This window comes from Doryrhamphus excisus, linkage group LG2, assembly GCF_037039965.1.
Source record: "Doryrhamphus excisus strain RoL-2023G ecotype Guam linkage group LG2, RoL_Dexc_Guam_v1.1, whole genome shotgun sequence".
NCBI lineage: Eukaryota > Metazoa > Chordata > Actinopteri > Syngnathiformes > Syngnathidae > Doryrhamphus > Doryrhamphus excisus.
This window is the reverse complement of record NC_136358.1, coordinates 29290191-29311024: the sequence shown is the minus strand read 5'-3', so window position 1 is coordinate 29311024 and position 20834 is coordinate 29290191. Positions and strand designations below refer to the sequence as shown.

Genomic DNA, 20834 nt, shown 5'->3' with positions numbered 1-20834 from the left:
AGCATTTCAATCCATCCCAAACGTCTTTCAGGGCTGACTTCCAAATGTGCTAACGTCTTTATCCGACGCTTTGGTGCGCTTTAACACCATGATACGACATTCTAACTCCATTTATTGGTCGGAAAAGTGGGAAAAGCATGGTAGGTCCCCTTTAAATTCTCATGGATTTGTAGCGCTTGTGGACAGCCGTCCATCTGTCAGATCTAATCCTTCAGGTTCAGGGAAAAAGTGTTGCAGTCTGAATGTCTGCAAAAGGTCATGCTGCTCATAATAATAATAATCATATATCGGAGCAAAATGTCTCATCCAGTCATGCATCACTTCAGAGACGTCTCAGGGGCTATTGGGCTGATATTGGTTTGCCCAAGGGTACCAAATCAATCATAACGTGAAGGGGGGCTGCCAAAGTCCTCTTTCACACCCCCAACACGGGGTGCCAGCTCGCTGTCGTTTCGCCGCTTTGACGTGCTCCCACAAATGTCACGGCCACATGGTGGTGGGTGCGAGCCCCTGGAGGTGGGGAGGTGTCATTCAAGGATGAAAGACTGACGTGGACGGCAGACACGGTTTCAACAAACAATGTGTGCATCCAAACTGGTCTTATGTCAGGAAGTCCGTGACGGAAGCGTTCCTCAAGATTGAAATTTAGAGATTTTTAGAGATTTACGGGAAAAATTCAGAGATTTTTTTGAGATTTTCAGCAAAAAAGTTGTGGAGGACGCGTCTACTTTCCCCCCTGAGGGACGAATAAAGTTATATCTAATCTAATCTACTCCAACCAACCACACTGTAACCCTTGGAAACCTGACGTCATCCGTCACTCAAAAGGCATAAATAATCAACTTACGCCCAATCGAACTGTTACATGAGTTTAATGTCTTTAGCATTTGAGGTGATAAAAATGGATTAATCCATAAATTAGCATGAAAACCATCAATATACAGTATATCGTACTGAATAGAACTTTGCCGGACACAGATGGATGTAGTTGGATCATAAGAATATACAGTACTGTAAATCCATGTATTGGCCAATCCTTAAATCCTTACATGGTCAATACATCACGCAGGGCTTCTAATAACTGTTGATTTTTGTTAATACTTGGGTTGTTTATATTGTTTATATTGTTTATTTTTCTATATTTCTATATTGTGTATTTTGTACTGCTTAACTGACTCTGTACTCTTGCTGCTGTGCAATACAAATTTCCCCACTGAGGGACGAATAAAGGCATATCTTAATCTTAATCTTAATCTTAATAGCACCAACTTTGGGAATTTGACGTATGTGACTAAAACATTGCACCTCCTCCTTAGAAGTGGAAGGTTGCCAAGTCAAATAACACATTCCACATGTGCCAATACCTTGAGTCCATGCCTTGCTCAAGTTATAAAGTAGCAGTCATACGTACACAGTACATGAAGTACATAGTTTGAAGCTGACGGGGCTGTGGCCAATTAGCGTTCCAGACCACGACGTAGCCTCTTAGCCGGGGGGGGGGGGGGCTGACGGACCAAAGCGCAACGTCTTGTGACACCAGCCGTCCTTGGCAGAGTTTAAAGCGATGACACGATCGTCACGGTGATTCACAGCACCCTAACGCCATCGTGTTGTCGTAGCAACTTGAAAAACAGCAAGTGTGCAACTTTGCGTGCTGCTCAGCTTGGGAAAAAGCCGTGTGATAGCAAACAGCGGAAATAGCAGGAGGAGCATCCTGAACGTTTAGAGGCGTTTCATCGCTACGCTGGAGGAATCCACGGCAATTTGTCAACTTGACTAAAGTGCTGCAACTCCGACATGATGTCTGGCTGTGGGCCACGCTGCGTGATGGCGTGCCAATTAGATGAGCTACCTGGCAACCGGGGCACCTTTACACAACTGGAGCTTTCTGATGTTTGAAAAATGATTCTACTTAGGACAATGTCAAAACTAAGTCCGTTCACATTCTGATGGTCTGATGGTGATCACGGAGGCCAGAGGCGGGGTCCACCCTGGACTGGTGGCCGGCCAATCACAGGGCACATATGGGCAACCATCCCCTCCCCCATATTTAGGCAATTTTATTCACGACATAACGGCTTCCATTTTGTTTAGCTGGCTAATAGGACGCTAACAAGAAAGAATTTTTGGGGGATAAAATTTAAAAATCATTAAGAACAAGAAGGCTGTTCGACTCATGCAGTGTTTTAATGACATAATTAAATAATACTTATTATGTACGCAAACCAAGGTAAATTATCAACGTTAACCAAAAAACATGCTAACCGGGGCGGACGCTAACCAAGGTTCCACAGGTAATTTGCTGATGAGAGCCAAAAGCCAAAATTCTAGAACCTTTCATGACACAAACTTTGAGGTTTTTATTAGCTGGAAGTGCAAATTCGGAAATGAAGTGGAATGAAGAAACACATTCCCATGTGGAATATGCTCCAAGGAGCCCCAACAGTAAAGTCCCTTCCGAGGGGACGATGGCTGTACTCTGGCCTGGTGTCATGGCCGCCTCGACAGAGCGTCTGCATCAGTGCAGAGCTACAGCTTCCACGTTTTGGATGAGACGTATTTCCCTTCCAAATCAAAGCCTGACATAAGAAAGGAGCGTTATCTTCCCAGATCTCTGGCGGGTATTCTCCTCTCCGCTCCTTCATCTACCTGTCCACCGCTTGTCTGGTGGCTTGCCTGAGTTATGTTGGCTCGGCACGCCGACCTTGAGGAACTTTCAAAGTATTTTCTTTCAGCAGATTCACCCGCCCAAAAACGATGCTGTTTATTTTGTCTCCTGCCATCTTTATCTCCGGTCACATGCTGCTTGGCGCCATTTCCTCAGCAGGAGCGATGGCTTTCAACGACAAGCGCCGCGAATCGGAGCGACGTGTTGCATGGTTCCGCTGACAAGTGACGACTACCAATGCATCCGGGCCGCCTGCCAGCGCGTCGGCGTAGGAAGAGCCGGGGGCGAGGTGGAGGAGGTGGGGGAGGAAGCAGAGAAGGATGGGGGGGGGGGGGGGGTCTTCAAGGAGACGGGGGTTCAGCCTTGACTGACTGCTTCAGTCGACAAAGTGTCTTCCACATCATGTGCAGATATGCAAGTCAGGCGGCGTGGACGTGCCGCCTGCTACCGTGTGATGCTGCCTGATGGCCGCGTGACGCCGCGTCGCCGCTCATTTGGATCATCCTTCGGTGTCCCCGCCTTCAAGGTCAGACGGGTCACAGAGGGTGGAAGCACACTGGACCAGTGGTACCGTGCTAGACTTGGAGGAGGATTGGATGATTTAGAGTTGGGTATTTATTTCTATTATGAAATCATGTCTATCTTTGGTTATCAGGAAGAACCGCCCTGGTCCACCTTTGCCAGTCGTGCTAATTGAGGGGAAGAGTCACGAATCAGCGCACTCAGCAAACAGGAATTAGGATGTGAAGCGGGCCGAGCACAGTAGGTCAAACACGCGTACTACCCAAGCCTGGTCGGAGTGTACCACCCGATGCTTTGTAGGGCGACAGCAACCTAGCCGTAAACAAACACTAATTGGTAGCTAATGTTCTTAGCTTTTGCCTGGTTGATTCACTGCCTTTGGGCCGCCATGAATAATTCATGGCGGCATGCGGAGCCCCTACAAGGCACCACATTCATTATGGTATCATGCCCAGCAATTCCAGGCACTGACGGCTGGTATTAGAATAATATGCATATTGGGTCCTCTTGCTGTTTCCCGGAGCGTTGGCAGGCGGTTATAGCGTTTCCGCTGGCAGCCGCTAAGAGGGACGCAACAGCCCTCGTGGATGACAAAACCCCCTTGTTTTGACAGGGGATTGAGAGAGCGAGGGAGGGGGGATTAAGTTGTGTGGTCACGCTGCCGGGTGGCGCGTGGAATCAGTCGGCGGTGATTTTCGTGTCAATCCTCCCTCCCCTGATACCCGCCGATTCCGCAAGCAGCACCTGGCCTTGGCGGCATCGGCGGCGGGGGAGGCAGCGGCCCCGCGGGGGGAGTGTGGTTGCACCGCAGAGTGTAAAAGAAGGACAAGCCAAAGACAAAGTGGAGCAGAGAAGCCTCCGTTCCTCGCCGTGCCGCAGCGGCAAGCACATGACTGTCAGGACTGACGGTTTGGTCAAATGTCGTCGGCGAGGAAGGCGAGGAAGGCGATGCTGTTAAATGCCAGCCGGCTCTGCATGAGGCGTCCCAAGTGCCCCCCCCCCCTCGCCGGAGACACCTCGTCTCCGGAGGCCGCGTCCTCAGGCTGTGTCGACATTCGTGTGGAGAGCAGACACAGGGACACTCGGTAAAGGCGTTTTTTGCCAAGTTGAAGTGATGATGATCTTCTTATGGGACTCATACATTTAGCTATACGTGCTATTTGTATTTCTATGTTTCATTTCACATTACAGAATAAGACTCCCGGAATGTACATGAATAAAGGATACAATCAATATGACCTATGAAGGATAAAACACCGACTATTGGAGAGTATGCAGACATCCCTCCTTCCCGCCAAGAGTTCATTAGCACCACATATTTGTAGACGTGTGTTTGCTTGGCCCCATGGAAGAGGTAATGGGAATGGGAATGGGAATGGTTTTATTTCATTTGAACATGCATCAGATTACAATTGAGTGCATCCCATAATCAGTTCCCAGTTCCACATGTCCAAAAGGAGTAGGAAGAAGCAAAGCTTATTAAATCCTACCCCTCCAGCTGGTACTTTTACAATCACTAACTGTTACATTTGTTCACTTCCTGCTTTCATAATATAATTTAAGTATTTTTTTTTACTTTTAATTATTTTTATTTAATTATTTTTTATTTAAAAAGGTAGTTGTGTAGATGGTCCAAAAAACTCACTGCACACTGTACAAAGTAAAACATCAGCCAAGTATTGGTAAGGAGCGCCGGCCATCGGAGTGCATTACTGCAAATTGTCTTTCTTTGTCCTCCGCTGTCAATTATCTGCAGTTATGTGCAGTTGACTGGCACCCAAAGCTCTTGATGAGCGATGTGCTGGCTGGCGTTAGCGTTAGTCCCAGACTGTCCTCATTGGATGTCACAGCACCAATCGGCCAAGCCGCCGACATTATGCGGCATTAGAATCAATGCAGTCCGACGGAGCGGATGTCGGGCCCCCCGTGGACCCCCTTTGACTTAAGCAGGGAAGGAACAGCGCGGCCGGCCGGTTGGCGCTGTGGAATCCGTTTCTCCTGATTCAAGGGCCTTTTGTCTTCAAGGGTGCCGCTCGTCAGTTTTTGATTGCGGCGCCCGAGCGAACACGGTTAAAAAAATGCAAATGGCAGCTGAGCAACATGAAGTAGAGTCACCATCTTTGGCAAATATCTACATATTCCCAAAAGAAGGTTTGAAATATGTTTAAAAACTAGAGTTATGCACGGTGGCCCTTCTGGAGTTTTGGGATGGACAGAACTGGAGCAACGGCGGTGAAAGATGAATTAAAGCGTCGGGCTGGAAGGTTCCCGCACGGCAGCCAGCAGGCTGGCGTGCAGCCATGCTAACGTCTGCAATGTCAACGCATTTTAGGGAGCATCCGCCACGCACGCTTGGCCTACTCAATCACGTCTTTTCTTGCCTCACAAGGCGTGACGGAGTCGCCAGGGCGATAAAACATTACAAGACCATAAATCCTCAGCATCATACACAAAAAGGTCAAATGTCAGCTCCTCCCACTGGATGATGATCTCAGTGGAGAAAAGTTCCCCTAAACATCGCCACAAATGAGTATCGAGAATTTTTCTATAGAAGAACCGTTACAGCAGAAAATAGCCCGAAGAGCCCACGGAGCAACGCGACCCCTCCGCTGACCCCCTCGCTAGCGGAAATTGCCTCTAATGACGACTCGCAGGCGCAGACGCATTAAAACCATTTGACACGTCTTCTGGAAAATTGTTGCCGTGCGCTAAATAGCGCTTGAAGAGAAGTGAGAAAAGTCAAAGTGGCACATCACTCAATGAACACAATGGACGCCACCGAAGTGCTCGCCACACCGCCGGTGATGACGCCATGACGCCGTCCAGGGAGCTAAAACGGCCAAAACCAGCAGGCCGGCCTTCCAAGCCGAATGCTTCATTATCTCAGCGCCGTTCTAATCAACCAGCATGAAAGCACGAACAAAAAGATGAATGAGACTCATCCTAATCTATCTTCTTGGAGTCAGGAGCCTCGGGAGAAGCAGGACCACCTTTAGGGATTTCTTCCAATTAAAAAGTGTGACGCTAAAACCAAAGACCCGGTTAGTCAGTCGAGTGTTCCACCTCCGTTTCATCTTCCACACAAGAAAATCACATATTTTCTTGTTGTCACCCCTCACTGGCTCTCTAATTACGACGCATACATCATCTTTTATGGAAATGCTTGGGCTTCTTCTTCCCTATGGAGCCGCCAGGGAGCGGCCACTCCGGTTAGGAGGAAAAATATAACTTGGAGTATACAGTCCATGTTTATCTTCTTAGTGTAATGTTTTGCCAGCCGAAAAGAGGTGGGGGTGGAGGTGGCGCAGGTCATGACATACAACATGGCCTGGGCCATCAAAACCAAACAAGATGATGTGAGCATCATTGTATCGCATTTGAATAGGTAGATCCTCCAGATCTCCTGACTGTGTCAGCAACATGTTCGACCACGGTGGGACCGATGACGATGACGTAATGGTTGTGCTAAAGCACTTCTGAAGCGTACAAGAAATAATCCAGTCAACAAAACCAAAACCATGGTGGGAGACCATGTTAAACTAGTCCTTGAGTTCTTCTGAATGCAGCTTCCTATCATGTGGTCATCATCAACATCAACGCCTGGCCAAACGTTCCCATAGCTGCCATGGAATTTACACACGTTCGATGCGACCAAAGCACGGCCGCCTTGACTTCTGCTCCAGACGAGCTGGTCTGTCGTTCCAACACGTTCCTTCCTGTAATTATCTTTACAAAAGCACTGACAGATTGTCTGCACCTCAGCACGTATGAGCCGTGCGGTCCCAGCCTTGTGTGCGTGCTGGTCTTATTACCGTGGCTACCGTGACAGGAGGCGGCAAGGAGGCCTTCATGAATCCTGGAGCCCGGCTAATTGGTGACACCGCAGCGCCGGGGATTGGCAGGACCGCTGGAGGCCGGAGCTCACACCAGTGAATTAAGCCGTCATGTTCATTTCACCCTCGGAATCAAACTCTCTGCTGGTCAGCTCGAGGATGAGGTCTTTGTCCTCATTGGTTGCTACTTGCTACACAGCAGGCTACTTCCTGCTTCATCAAAGCGTGCTACAAAAGGGATGGCGTCTTTTACTTCCGAGGTCACATGAACGTCAATGACAAACGTGTGCATTGACGACTGCATCTTCACCTCAGAATGAATCAAAACAGATCAAATGATTTTCACTGGAAAAGGGGGAAAATATTAGACATAATTGGGAGAGCATGATAAAGTGTATCAGCACATGGTCTTGTATAAAAGTAGAGTACATTCATTTTCATTAGTTATCAATGAAACATTTAGCCAGATTGTTGCCTCAGTTTAGGTACACTCTCTTGGTTATCGTACAATATGGCAGCTGGAATCGAGCGCCCAACCAAAGCATATTTGTTATTGATGGAGACTACAAAATAATGCCGTGCTTCTTCGCGTCCTTTCCAGAAGCCCCTCCAGGGTCCACGGAAAGCTAAAAAGGTCTAGGGCAGCATTATTTATAGATTTTATAGATTTCCAGTTGCTGTCCTTGCCTTTTTAGTCTGAACGTCTTGGCTGCCTACCTCCAGCTGGAATCCTATTATGACTAATTCCACATTAAGATCTGGGAATGGCAATTGGGAAATCCGTGGTTAGCCCGGGGACTCGCTCAAAGACGTAGCGAGGAGAGGAGAAGATATATTTACATTTTAGTCAAGTGGCGCTCCGGCAGGCGGGTTAAAGCAGTCACAGGAGAGACAGACGGGGAAAAGAAAAATATTCACAAGCGACTTCAAAACACTGGCGCTTTTGGAGGCGCTCGAGGGCGGCAGGATGCAACCGTCCGTCAGAAGCGAATGCAGCGTCTTTATTGTATGGCCATGACAGTTTCATCAACTATTTAAGTCTGCTTGCTTATGATACGTGACTCGCTAATGGGACCGATGGTGCAGGACAACAAACCACTGGAGGCCATGTTTGACATGCATTACAGGACGCATTAGCACAACATGCTACACGTGAAACCATTCTAGTGTTTTTGCTCAAGTTGCCCCTATGCACGTATGACTGGCCCTGAACTCACCATCGGCTCCGCTGAACCTAAAAGATGCAGACGAATGTCACCGACGACTCATTCTCAACGGGTGGATGGGACGTTTAGGTACTCGTCAAATATTACATTCAAATACTGTATATTCATTGCCCAGTCACAATCCTAATACAGTAAGTATTCTCTATTTGTGCTGTCCAACCTTTCCTTAGTGGGAAAGACTACGGTACATCTCCTCTATGAACGTTCAAGAATGTTAACAAAGAAACAACACAAGCAATAAAATGCCAAAATATATTCTTTAGAGGGAAGCGGAGTACCTCAAAAACATACTAGCTTCATTAGCCACTCCAAATTGTCCATAGGTATGAATGTGCCCAGTAGCAAATGCGCCACAGACCGGTACCGGCCCCCGGCCCGACAGTTTGGGACCCCTGACTTAGAGGACTGCGACAGAGACCATTTAAAGTCCCGGATGTAAAGACATGCGCCCCTCATACAACGCAGCCCAGTGAACAAAAAGACTGGTGGTAAAACCCAGCACACCCAGACACCCCAGTGAAATGGGGGGGAGGGGGGGCATTGTGTAAAAGCAGCCACATTGCGGTCCCTCGTCTGCATCAGTGCCAACCCCGAAACATCCGGCTGGGTGCAGTGCCGTTGAGCATCAGCATCATCATTACAATCAAGTCGTCACGTCCTCGCCGGTTTGTTTGTGCAGATGCGTTGGTCTCCAAACATGTGTTTTCCACGCCGCGTCCCTCTCCGCCATGTGGCCGTGCGCCCGCACGTCACGTGACTGGGCTGCCCTGTAATTTCTTCAAGTGTGGCAAAGTGATTACAGGGTGGGAGCGGAGCTTGAAGACAACCGTCATCTTTCCCAGTTATTGTTTGGCTCCGCAGCTGCTGGTCTCAATGGCCGCCTCCGTGAGGGAGTGTTCCGCGCCGCGGCCGCAGCTTAGCGCGCTTTGGCGGCACGGACTCAACTTGACGTTGGCGCCATCGACCCCCAGCGTCATCAAATCCCTCCACCCTGAAAGAACCGCCGTGAAATGCTTGAATCTAGTAAAACGCCACGTTGACAAGCTAACTGCTGATGCTCTATCCGTTAGCGTTGTGTTAGCAGTGTTATCCGTTAGCCAAATATTCCAATTGCAAGCGGAAAGAATGGAACGCTTGTATGCACCTCATTCCCAAAGAAAAGTGCCAATTCGAAAGAACATATAATGGGATTCCCAGGGGTGGAATATTCCTTTTCCCAATCCGATTGAGGTATCTTGTTCCCGCTTAAAAACAGAAAGTTGTCAGTTGCGTTCTTCTTTGTGGTGTTTTTCTTCTTCTGTTGTTTATTGGCGGTTGGCAAGCAGCTTTGGTGTGCATTAGCGCCATCTGTGGAACAGAATCTAAACCCTTCTATACTTTATTAAAAAAGAAAATATATATCTACATAAAACATGTCCGAGTTTAATGATCAAATATTAGTAGGATTGAATTTGGTCTTTTCCTGTTTAAGTTTATCCCGGGTGCGTTCTTCCAGCGAATGCTCAGATATGACGTAACACGCAGGAGAAGACGTTTTTCAGGCGGAGTGCTCGCCCCGCCCTGTGCGATGCGAGGGAAACAGTAACGCCATGAAAAGCGACCTCGAAGAGGGTCAGACTGCGCTGGGCGCCGAGGGCCGTTACAAAGGAGCCCCATTTAAAGAGGAGCATGGCCAGGCCCCCGGAGGTCAGGGGGGGCTATTTACTAAACAAGAGGCTCTTATTGGCGAGACCATTCCCTGCATGCACACAAATAGATAACAGCCTTGAAATAGGCGGCCTGGCGTGACCGAGGGGAGTATAATCAGGTACATTCTGCTGAAGGGTGCATTCACACTCAAGTACTGCTGCTCAATTCTACTTGGCTGCTCATAGAACGTATGCTGATTATTTTCCACGTCCTTGCCGCCATTACTCAGTCAGAGGCTTCATTCATCCTGTGGGATGGCTTCATTATTGAACAGTTGAACAGTCGATGGCTTCGCTCCCTGCCAGCTTTTTAGCACGGGGGGGGGCAAACGGTTGGCGTGCCCGACCAGCGCCTAATGCATTAATGACTGCGTCTGACGCACGCTAATGCCACGGCAACAGATTCACACTGACAGTAATAGAGCATTTTGCCCGTGGTTACACTTAGTGGTTACACTCAGCAATTCCCCCGACCAACCCCCCCCGAACACCGCCTGCCGGATGCAAGTTCACCTGCCGGGCCGTGACACACGCTTAATAAACAACAGGAGACAGGGTGGAACGCCCTCCATCCTTCACCCCTCCCCGTTGCCCACATTGCACCTCCATGGCGTGCACTCCTTTTGGCAAGTCCCCTCCCAGTGTGGGGGCAAAAGTATCAGGACTCTATCGGGTCATTCATCCATCAATTGGGCAATGGACTATAGCAGGTACATACGCTTTTGTAGCACCAGACAAGTAGCTTCTATTTTGACAGACAAGGTGACATGTTCTAATGTTATAACGTCATTTGCTATCAAGTGATGCTAGCCCAACTTCACCAAGCGTCCCTCAGCATCAGGAAGGATTATTTAGCCAATATATAAACAGTAAAAATAATACAAGTTGTGAAAAATAACGTCCTCATTGAAATTGCTTCCCCTTATTCCTCCTCATCGCCATTAATAACCAGTGAGATCAATTTGTAAATTAATTAGTGAATTTCTGCACCGGTTTGCCACCTAGGACGTACCACACCTGCTGTAAAAATATTTCCATCAAAATAAATATCCATAAAAAATCTACATCAAATAATTGTGCCGCACACGAGTCGTTTCTGTTCCACATGTTGATCATACAACTGTTCAGTGATCAGCCAGCATGCCCAGCAGACACACACAAGCAGCCCCCACGCCCCCCCCCCAGCTCTCTTCATTAAAAGGCCCCGTGCCTACCAGAGTACAATTCATTAGTTTTTACCCCGCCTCCTTTCCTCCTCGTTTGACGAAGGCGCCGCATGTGTAATTAGAGGATCTCTGTTTGTCCGGCATCCTTCACTTATCCACATCTCCAGGCCAATTATCATTCCGAGGCAGAGGCACAGCTCCCTCATAACGCCGCCACCGCCGCCGCCGCCGCCGCCGCCGCCTCGAGAGTCAACTTCAAAACTATTACTGCCTCTCAAGAATGTAAATAAAGTCGCTGGCAAATCAGCAGCTAATCATCAAATGTGGAGTGGCGCCCCCGGGACCTGCAAGATGAGGAATGATGAGTTTGCGGCTGCTTGGAAGAGCCCCGGATGGGCTGCCGACGCTCCACACTCTGCAGACCACCAGGCTATTTTGGGATGGAACTTTGCCGCCCGTTTTTCCTTCCCAGTGCACTGTTGTGCTCTGCATGTTTGGCTCCCCAAATGAGCAGCGGAAGAACCGGAATTGAAGCAAAAATGTATGAATCGGGGAGTCCAAACTTTTTCCACTGAGGGCTGGGGGCCCACATTGATATTTTTACTTTTTTTCCCCAGATGATTTTTTTTTAAATACATCAAAACGTTTTTTTTTTTTTTTTTTTTTAGAATAAAAAATATTTGGTGGGTAAAATAATATATTTCTGTAAAAAAAATCACATTCTTTGTTACACATACATTAAAAAAACAAAATTGGAGACGTAATTGTAATTTGTTTATAAAATAAGAAATCATACATTTTCTTTACATTTTTTTGCAAAAACCAACATTTCAGCTTTGTCTTCTTATGCTGCATTTTTGCTCAATTTGACCCAATTCTTGTTGTATTTTTTCTTGTTGAATTGCTGCATATTTTAGACTAAAAAACACACCACACCTTGGACACCCGTTATTAATGATAAAATATGCATCTCAAGTAAAAAAAAACACTGAAAGAATGGAAAGTTTGGATGTGATTAATTGATATTAGTTGATTTAGTTATTTCAGTGGCTTGTAAACATCATAAACAGCAAGTTGTACAAAGTATGCCAACTCAAAGCAGCAAAGGCATCCTCATTTCCAAGCAACAGACTTAACTTCTTTTTAGGTTTGACCGTTTCCAGTGGTTAGCTTATTTTTACACTTGCAAGAGTTAAAAACCAGCTTTGTGATGGAAGGTCAGACCGTGATTTATTGTTTTCAGACCTAACCACTGGTTAGCTTCTTTTTACACCTGTACAACTATCAGGCATGACACAAGTCACTTGGTCATTAAATATAAGACTATATTTAAAAGCTTTATAAAAAATGTCAGGCATGAGCTTTGGGATTAAAGTTAACTGTGGTTTATCATTATCAAATATACAAAGATATACTAATATCACTTTGAACATATGACGGTGACAGTTTAACCCTGGAATTTCCTACGACAAAAAATGATTGCGCTTGCTGCTAAAGTTCTCCATTTGAATTGAGCAAGTTTATTCAAGTCCATTGTTTGAAGTTAACCATCTGGTCTGCGTGGCTCTCTCCTACGGACTAACGAGGAAACCGAGGTTCCGCTAGATTGTATTTTTTTTCTCTTCGGTGTGTGTCTAATTTGGCATCTTCTCCAGCTTCTTTTGCCTTAATTGGCCATCCTTGTTTCTTCCAAACCAGCCTCCCGCGGTCCCATTTCGGTATTGGACCTGGAGGCTGGAAGAGTTGAGGAAGGCGGCTGAGATGTTTGCCAAGCCGCGGGTGAAGGCCGCCCAAAGCCAGCGTGTTTATCTCCAAAGATCCCCCTCGTGTTTGTCATTCGCCACCCAGGCAGGAAGCGCCGCATTAGATGAGATGCAAATGTGTTGCGTTGACGTCCCGCAGATAGACGCGTCTTTGTTGGCGTGTTAAAAAATGCATAAACGGCGCTGTCAGTCCTCGCTTAAAGAGACGCGTCTAAATAGCGGCACTTAGCGCTTCAGACTTCCTGAAGTTTCTCCTCAAGAGTTGAAACCAAGCAGCTACAATCAATCTCTTCCGGGTAAGTAATGCCGCTCACGCCGCGGCGGGCAAATCCAGGCTTCTGCCGCCTTCATTACCATCATAATAAAAGTGTCTGAGAAGCAAAGTTACAGAGGAATTTCGACACCTCACTGGCGCTTTGTACTATCATCAATCCTCCAACATGCTCGAGGAGGGCGAGGGGGGGGAGAAAAAAAAATCATGCATATTTAAATTAATTCTGCACCGGCTCCCACAAATGAAGCTGCCATCCGTCAGGACACCTTACGGAAAAAACTATTAAATCTGAATCAGCTGGGAACCGCAAAGAAATGAGTGAAGAACTAAATGATTGCTTCCAATTAAGTTGTTTATCTCGTAGACGAACATCTGCGCTGGCTCTCCTTGGTCCGAGTGCGCACGCCAATCAGGACTGCCACACCCGCCAACGGCGGGCTGGGACTGGCATATGGATCTTCAAGACCACAACTTGAGTCATGCTGGAAAAGGGTTTTAAAAACCAGAACACGAGCTGCTCAACCAGGATGGCTGACTGAGGAAAACACCAGAACGCCAAACTCTGAATGAATTGGTAGTCTTGGTAGTCCAAGTACCAATCTGTAATCTGGAACAACAACAACCTTCAAGTGGCGACATGATAACGGTGTCGCCATCACAACGACAAGTACACAGGAAGAGAACACGTTTTAATAGGAGATATTTCATATTTGGACAACGTTTGCAATATGGCCTCGACTAGCAACTCGACTAACTGGTGTAACGTGAATAGAGTGAGCTTCATATTTTCACTGTGGAACCTTGGTTAGCGTCATTAGCTAGATAGACAGACCTGTATTCAGAACACAAATGTACACAAACTGAGGCAAAATTATGGCAAAACTTTACTCTGAGCTGCTTTTCATCTGCCTTTTTTCATGTTTTTTCTGGATTTTTGTTTGAGAAAATTCTCTGCCACTCCAACTTCCTGTTTTGTTCCCTGTTTTTTCTACTTTTTCTTGTTCCCCAGATTTTTCAGTATAAACGTAAGTGCAGTTTTTCGGTTTGTTCATAATCGTTTTTCGGTTCAAAATATACATTTTGCTGTGGTTCTCACACATTTTCCGGATAGCGTACATTATGGTGGTATTATTTATGTATTTTTCTCACCAAATATCTGGGCTAGTACACCGTTAGCTTGCTAATGCATGGAAATAGAAAGCGGAGGTTAGCTCCATTGCCCAGTGGTTGACTGTAGTTCTTTGCCAGCTAACACAGTTACGCCAAGTCACGTGATGTTGTAAGTGCCTGGGAGTGCTTGGAATGAGAATCTGTTTACTTCCTGTGTAAGTCTTCCAGCCACAAAGCGAAAGCAAAACGGGAGCAATGCTTGACAAAATTAGGAGAGGTCTCGCGGGATTGAGGTTTGAACTTTTCTGTGACTTTACAGGCATATGTGGTGTGATGAGGAATGAATCCATGGGGGGGGGGTTATTCCAACCCGCCACACAGAGATGAGATGATGTGCAGGTGCACGCGCACACGGGCAAGATAAAACAGGCTTTGTGAGGCGGATGGTTGTGGTGGAGGGAAACAGACCAACACTACCTGCGTGATCTGATTAGGACATGAGCTGTTAGCACGTCTGCTCCATACTAAACATTCCACACTTAATCCGTCACCTACCCCGGGAAGAGTGAAACACATCCAATTGATTTCTCCCTGGTTTACATATTTACGCGCACACACACACACACACACACACACACTTTGGTGCAATTAGGAGGGCGTTTATCGATGGTTCCTGCACCTCTGGGAGCCCCGCGGTGAAGCCCACTCCAATAAATCTCACAGTCCTACACTTGCCAGTGGGCAAGACTGATCAAGGAATAAAACCAAGGAATGGGGGATACTCTGAGCTTGGGTCTCTCTCCCTCGCTCGCTCGCTCGCATCCCCAATAAAAAGGGAGGGGAGGCACATTTACTGACCCGAAAGGTGGGTGAAAAATGTTCCCTAGGAAATTAACAAGAGTATTAACAGATTTAGAAGACAAAGTTTGCACAGTGCCTCTCCTCCATCAGCTGTCACTGCACTGTAGGCATGTACCACACTGCCCCCAGCAGGCCGGCTGAGGGAGCGCACCAGTGCGTGCAGTCAGTCAGTCAACTTCAAATTAGAGCTGCAGAAATGAAATACAGAACGTTTGGTGATATAAAAGCGGCCCGATCGATGTCATCGTGCATCCATTAGCGCTCATCAGCAGCAAGAGTGACTAATGCTCTGCTCCGGGGGCCGATATCAGCCCTGCAGGGACCCCCATCTAGGGATGCACTATGGCACTCGACATGATTTTCAGCCCCCAAAATCAATGTTATCTGAATGTTATTAATCAGAGTGGTGCTCCAGTCTGAGTGGGGCTGGCAGACTGGTGGGATTCATAGTCTTGACGAGTAAAACAAAAAAAAAAATCACACCAGAAGTGGACTGAATAGCGTTGATTGTTTACAGCAGTGGTCACCAAACACTGGTGCACTGCAGACCTCACGGCAATGTCGTGCTATTGTCATGTACCGATGGATAAAACAAGGAAACTCCATAATAATATCTAATAACAGTAGGGTGCAAAACACCCAAAATGAATGCAGCCGGGTGCCAGCCTGGATTTGCCTTCCCCAGACAAGATGATAATAGCGTAGTTTGATGTGCAGCCTGTTTTTACCGTCCATTTTGTTGCCTTGTCTGTTTGTAGCTGAAATTACACGAGTAATTGGACGAGAAAGGCAACATCTTATACTTGAAAAAAAGTTCTGGCGCCTTCATTTTTGATTTTCATCCAAAATGACGGAATAACAAACTTCTCCCTGCACACGTCGGCCCCTGAAAGCAAAATAGATATATATGTTTTTTAAGGAGCTGCTGTCATAATTTAGATAGAATTTAGCTTTCTTGCCTCCCATTAGACTCCTGATTCGGCTTGGATGTTTTTCCCCGCATCCCGAGCCAGAAGGCTCTCGTTTGTCTCTTCATGTATCCACTGACCAACATTGATGCAAGATTAAAGTTAAATAGCAAAAATCATATTACTTCCCAAATAGATTTGAATAGATTATATTTCATGATATAATAAGATAGAAATGTCATGGGCCGGTACCAGACCATTCCACTCAATATGTCGCCCATTTTAGCCTGAAATGTGATAGAATTGCATTTAGTTTTTAGTTAGCTGGTTTTTCCCAGTGCTTGGAAATGGTCTTGTTTACTAGCAGGTCGCACTAAGGCTCGGGGATCCTTTGAGGTTAATCACATTAGACAGCAACTTATCAAGATAAAGTTAGACACCAACCCTGAACTCCTTACACTTATGGTCGTGTCAATACGTCTCGGGTGGGGGGCCACCCCGGTAAGGGGGGCCACCCCGGTAAGGGGGGCCTCCCCGGTAAGGTGCACCCCGGGGAAGTCTGACACCAAGTACCCAAAAGGTATCGCAGGAAACGTTCATTAAAAAGTCTCTTTACATTGAATTGAACGAGTAATGTTTGTTATTCCCGCGAGCGTGAACGTCTCAGACGCGTTCACTTACCTTTAAAAACTTCTCCCTCGGCGGACAGCAGCAGCGTGATGGCGGCGAACCAACAAGGGAGAACTTTATCCATGTCGACGCTCCGTGGCGGTTCAACTCTTCGGATGTTGTCTCTGCCGTCACTTTGGCCGCCAAGATGTCCTTTTGTGTTCCGGGGGGGAGGGGGGTCTGCGGGCGAGAGTCGCCCGGTGAAGCTGCTCCTCCTCGGTCGTCGGCTGGCGTCCACGCTGGAAGGAGGACCGCGAGTGAGTCTTGACTGTGCGTGGATGGAGCGGCGCCGGAGAGAAGCGGCGGCTGTATGCGCGCCGTGTGGCCGGGAGAGGGCGTCTTGGAGCCCTCCCTCCCCCGACCCCCTGCCTCTGACTGGGTGGAACTTTCCAGGTGAAAAGTGGCGGCTTGAAGCTTTCTGGTCTCCACGGGAACAGGTAGTATCCACAACTAGCCTCATTCTTTTTGTTCTGGTACGATATCCATTAACGTAGACGTATTTCACGTCGATACAATGTCCGTCCGTGACAATGGTATATTCCACATGCTTCCACAGCAGCAGGTGTCCCCCATATTCGTTAAAATAATGGCGAACTGTGTGACGTCACACAGACGCGACGAGCTGAACAACACAATCACAAGTTTATACGTTTTTAATTATCTTAACGTAGCTTAAAACCGCTCAACATGTGTTTTTAAAGTATGCCAGGCTCACTGTGATGTCACAGGGAGCTAGTGTACTATATTTTGTAGTACAGTTGTACTTGCTAAGGTCCATGGGTCCATCGCAGCTTTTGTCATGACTCAAGGGTAAAGCAATGGGACATTGCTACGTGACAAAGGTCCTTTTAGACCTTTCTGACTGATCTTTCCAAGCACACAATATTGTCTTCTATGGCGCCATGAACATGGAACCTACCACAGGAAAGATGATCCCATGGATGATCCAGCAAAGCAGAAGTGCTCACTATCAAACATTTAGCCAGATTGGGAACAATGTTTGAGAGAAATGCTAATATTGTTTATCTGGAATATATAAATAACCGGTCAATCAAGTCTTTAACTTCTGTTTTGCTCTTTAAGGTTGCAGCATTTCTATCATGCAGTTTGTCTATGACTGTTTGAGCATTGTGTTGCCTACATCAGGAATGCACAAAAATACTAGTTTGTAATTGGCCGAGCTGACCAGCATCCAGGCAGCTGAATGACTTGATTTGGACTTGTCATGGAGGAGAGTCGCCTCCAAATCGATACTCCGTATTTGAGAACCCCCTGCAGCAGAGGCCATTAAACAGACATGATGAGCTAAGTGAGAGGTAATCGTCAGGAGTGTCACTCATATGCTATTTGTCAATAAACGCCGCCTCGTGAGAAGGCTTTCCTTCTCAGTCAGACAATGGCATGGTCCCCCCCCCCCCCCCCCCCAGGCTGGAGAACAACGGGGACGCTTGCTTTTTAATCATCCTCCTTGATTGGCGACGACTCCATGCAGGATTGATGAGCTGTCACAGCCTCCTGGTGATGTGATGTCGCCATGTTGCCTAAAATGTAAATGATGATTTCACTCAATTATGCAAAAAACACGTTGCTGCTTTCCATGAAACGTTGACTTGATCCACCTGACAGGATGTCACGGAACCGGCTCGGCCTGACAATTTCATTGCGTTGCATTTTGCTTTCACTTTAAGAGAATAATGCATCCCAGTGGCAAAAGGCTTCAGTCTCTCCCTGCTCCTCAATTATTTTCTGTCATGCCCCCACTGGGGACAGAAGTCTCTTTGTGACCCCCCAATTTGAAATGCGTATACTGACAGTCAGTAGAAACTCTGAGGAAGATATGTATGCCTATTTCTACTTGTAGGAGCTTGTATCTACGTATACCTTGGCCATTTCTTGTGGACTCGGTGCTCGGGTAGTTGAGGTGATGATGAATTGTCATGTTGTCACGGTTCTTTGCAACCTTAGATTTAGTTTTTATATGCCAATATCTTGAAACAAGTTTAGGCCTTCAAAATAAAAATGAAAGATTCTATTGACTGTCAGGGTACTATTTATTTATCAGTACTTTACAGACTCAACAAAACAAAAGGCATCAAAAAACGGAGAGCGGTGAAGCATGAGTCCAACCGCATGCCCCCCACCCCCTACCCACTAATTGAGGAGCCCTGACTAGCCTGAACAATTGTCTGTTTCTGTCTCAGCATTGACTTTGAGTCATGTAATAACCAGTAGGCTCCAGCAGAGGTCGCTTTTTCTTTTTTTGCTGCCACCAGCACCTTGTTTTAAACCTAGACCCGGGTGTCCAGGGGGCGTCCAGGGGGCGTCCACGGGGTGTCCAGGGGGTGTCCAGGGGGCGTCCAGGGGGTGTCCAGGAGGTTTCCAGGGAGTGCGGCATTCAGGGGCTACTGTAATACATATTGTACATAAAAGATACTAAAATCAACCCAATACTAATCTGTCTGAACAAAACATCCGCATCTTAGCTTTGTGACAACGCTAATTAGTAAGACATAAACATGGAAAACTGTGGAGATTTTCTACAGTGGTGAATATAATGTATAATAATCATCATTAGTATTATGAATATATCAACCTTTGGATTCCTCATTCATAATGACATTTCCCAACCTTTATTATACCAATACAGATATTTTACATAAAAAAAACATGCGGCACGCCACCAAATGAAAATGTATAAATAGTATATAAATACCAAAATAAGAATGAAGTGAATGATGTGTCTTCTTCCATGAGTGGAGGAGCGTTGAATGGCTTGTCACTATAAATAGGCTGCACAGGTAGATGATTAAAGTCACTGGGCTAGTCGAGGAAAATGCTGAGGGAGTTATGACTTGAGTCTGAAGAAGGTTACTGCGCAGTAAAATAAAATGATGTATTTAACAAGAGCATAGCAATATGTTCCACTGTGCTCGGAGTCCATGACACTAATCGCCGAGGAGGTGACTCCAGTGGGAGTGGGAGCAGACTCCCCACTTGTGACTACTGGGAATGGGGGGGGGCTTTCAGTAGCAACCACAGAACAAAACGTGATTTTGCTTTGGGGTCTCCAAATACCAGAAAAAGGCACTTTTGAGATCGGCGGATTGAGCAAGAAAATGGCCCAGTTGGCGACACTGGGCTGGACATGAGATGGGAACATCTATTTTCCAAATGGAAAAATACCTGGGGAATTATTCATAAAATGAATGAACTATAAAGTTGTGTTGTGATATAATATGTGAGGTAGCGATGCTTTTCCAGCCAAAAAAGCATTTCTCTGGTTATTATTCAATATTCCACACCTGACTGAAATAAAGAAGAAAACAATGCGTTTAAATTCTCACAAGAACTGAACCCGCTTTCTCACAAGTAATACTTCACTGTAGCAAGTCGCAAAGTACTCACACTCAAAACGATCAGAATTCATCTTTTGCTGGGTTCGATGCCGGTTATGGTGGCTAGCATATTTCGAGTAGCGCGGAACCTTGGCTAGCATCCTTCATTGGTTGCGGAACTCTATTAAAGCAAATCCGTGTTTCCCATAAAATGATGTACGTACGTTCCTTCCATGGATCTCAGAAAGACGGAAAGAGGTAGAACACACATCTGCAAGTTTAAATATTATGTGGAGTACCCCAGGGGCCAATACTGGGACCAAAACACTTCAACCTGTAAATTAGTGACAAAACATTTCAAGCTAATATTTGCAGATGATACTACCTATGATTTAGAGATTTAAATGAAGTATTGGTTTTTGTACGAGTCCCTGGTCGGTTCTCTGTGCATATTATTAACGACGGGGGAATGTCGATGTCGGGAATGTCGATGCCCCATGAATGGCTGCCACAATCGACATCAGCGAGACCGACTTACTGTATAAAATACTTTTTCAAATCAAAGTCAAGCAAATGATGTCTAAAAATCCCATCATCGTTTTTAGGATGTGCTTCCTGTTGCATCCCGTTTTTCCACTCTCCCTTCTGATGCTGCTTTGCTGTTCTTTCCATTGACTTTACGCAACTGATCCCTCTGACCTGAATGCAACACTGCTTGTGTGTGTGTGTGTGTGTGAGACCCCCCCCCCCGCCACTAATCGTCCTCCAAATGCGGACCTGTGAATTTCTGCGACTGGTGTTAGCCCTTATG

At 46.5% G+C, this 20834-nt stretch overlaps 1 protein-coding gene across 1 annotated transcript in view; it reads right to left on the bottom strand.

Moving 5' to 3' along the window:
- LOC131109381 (receptor-type tyrosine-protein phosphatase mu) overlaps window positions 1-17285 on the bottom strand; it is a 110735-nt gene extending 93450 nt beyond the window's left edge. Inside the window, exon 1 of the mRNA XM_058061315.2 lies at window positions 16701-17285. Within this exon, the coding sequence (XP_057917298.2) occupies window positions 16701-17148 (448 nt within the window). The 5' untranslated portion in view covers window positions 17149-17285. The remainder of the gene's footprint in view (window positions 1-16700) is intronic.
- Window positions 17286-20834: the final 3549 nt, after the last annotated feature.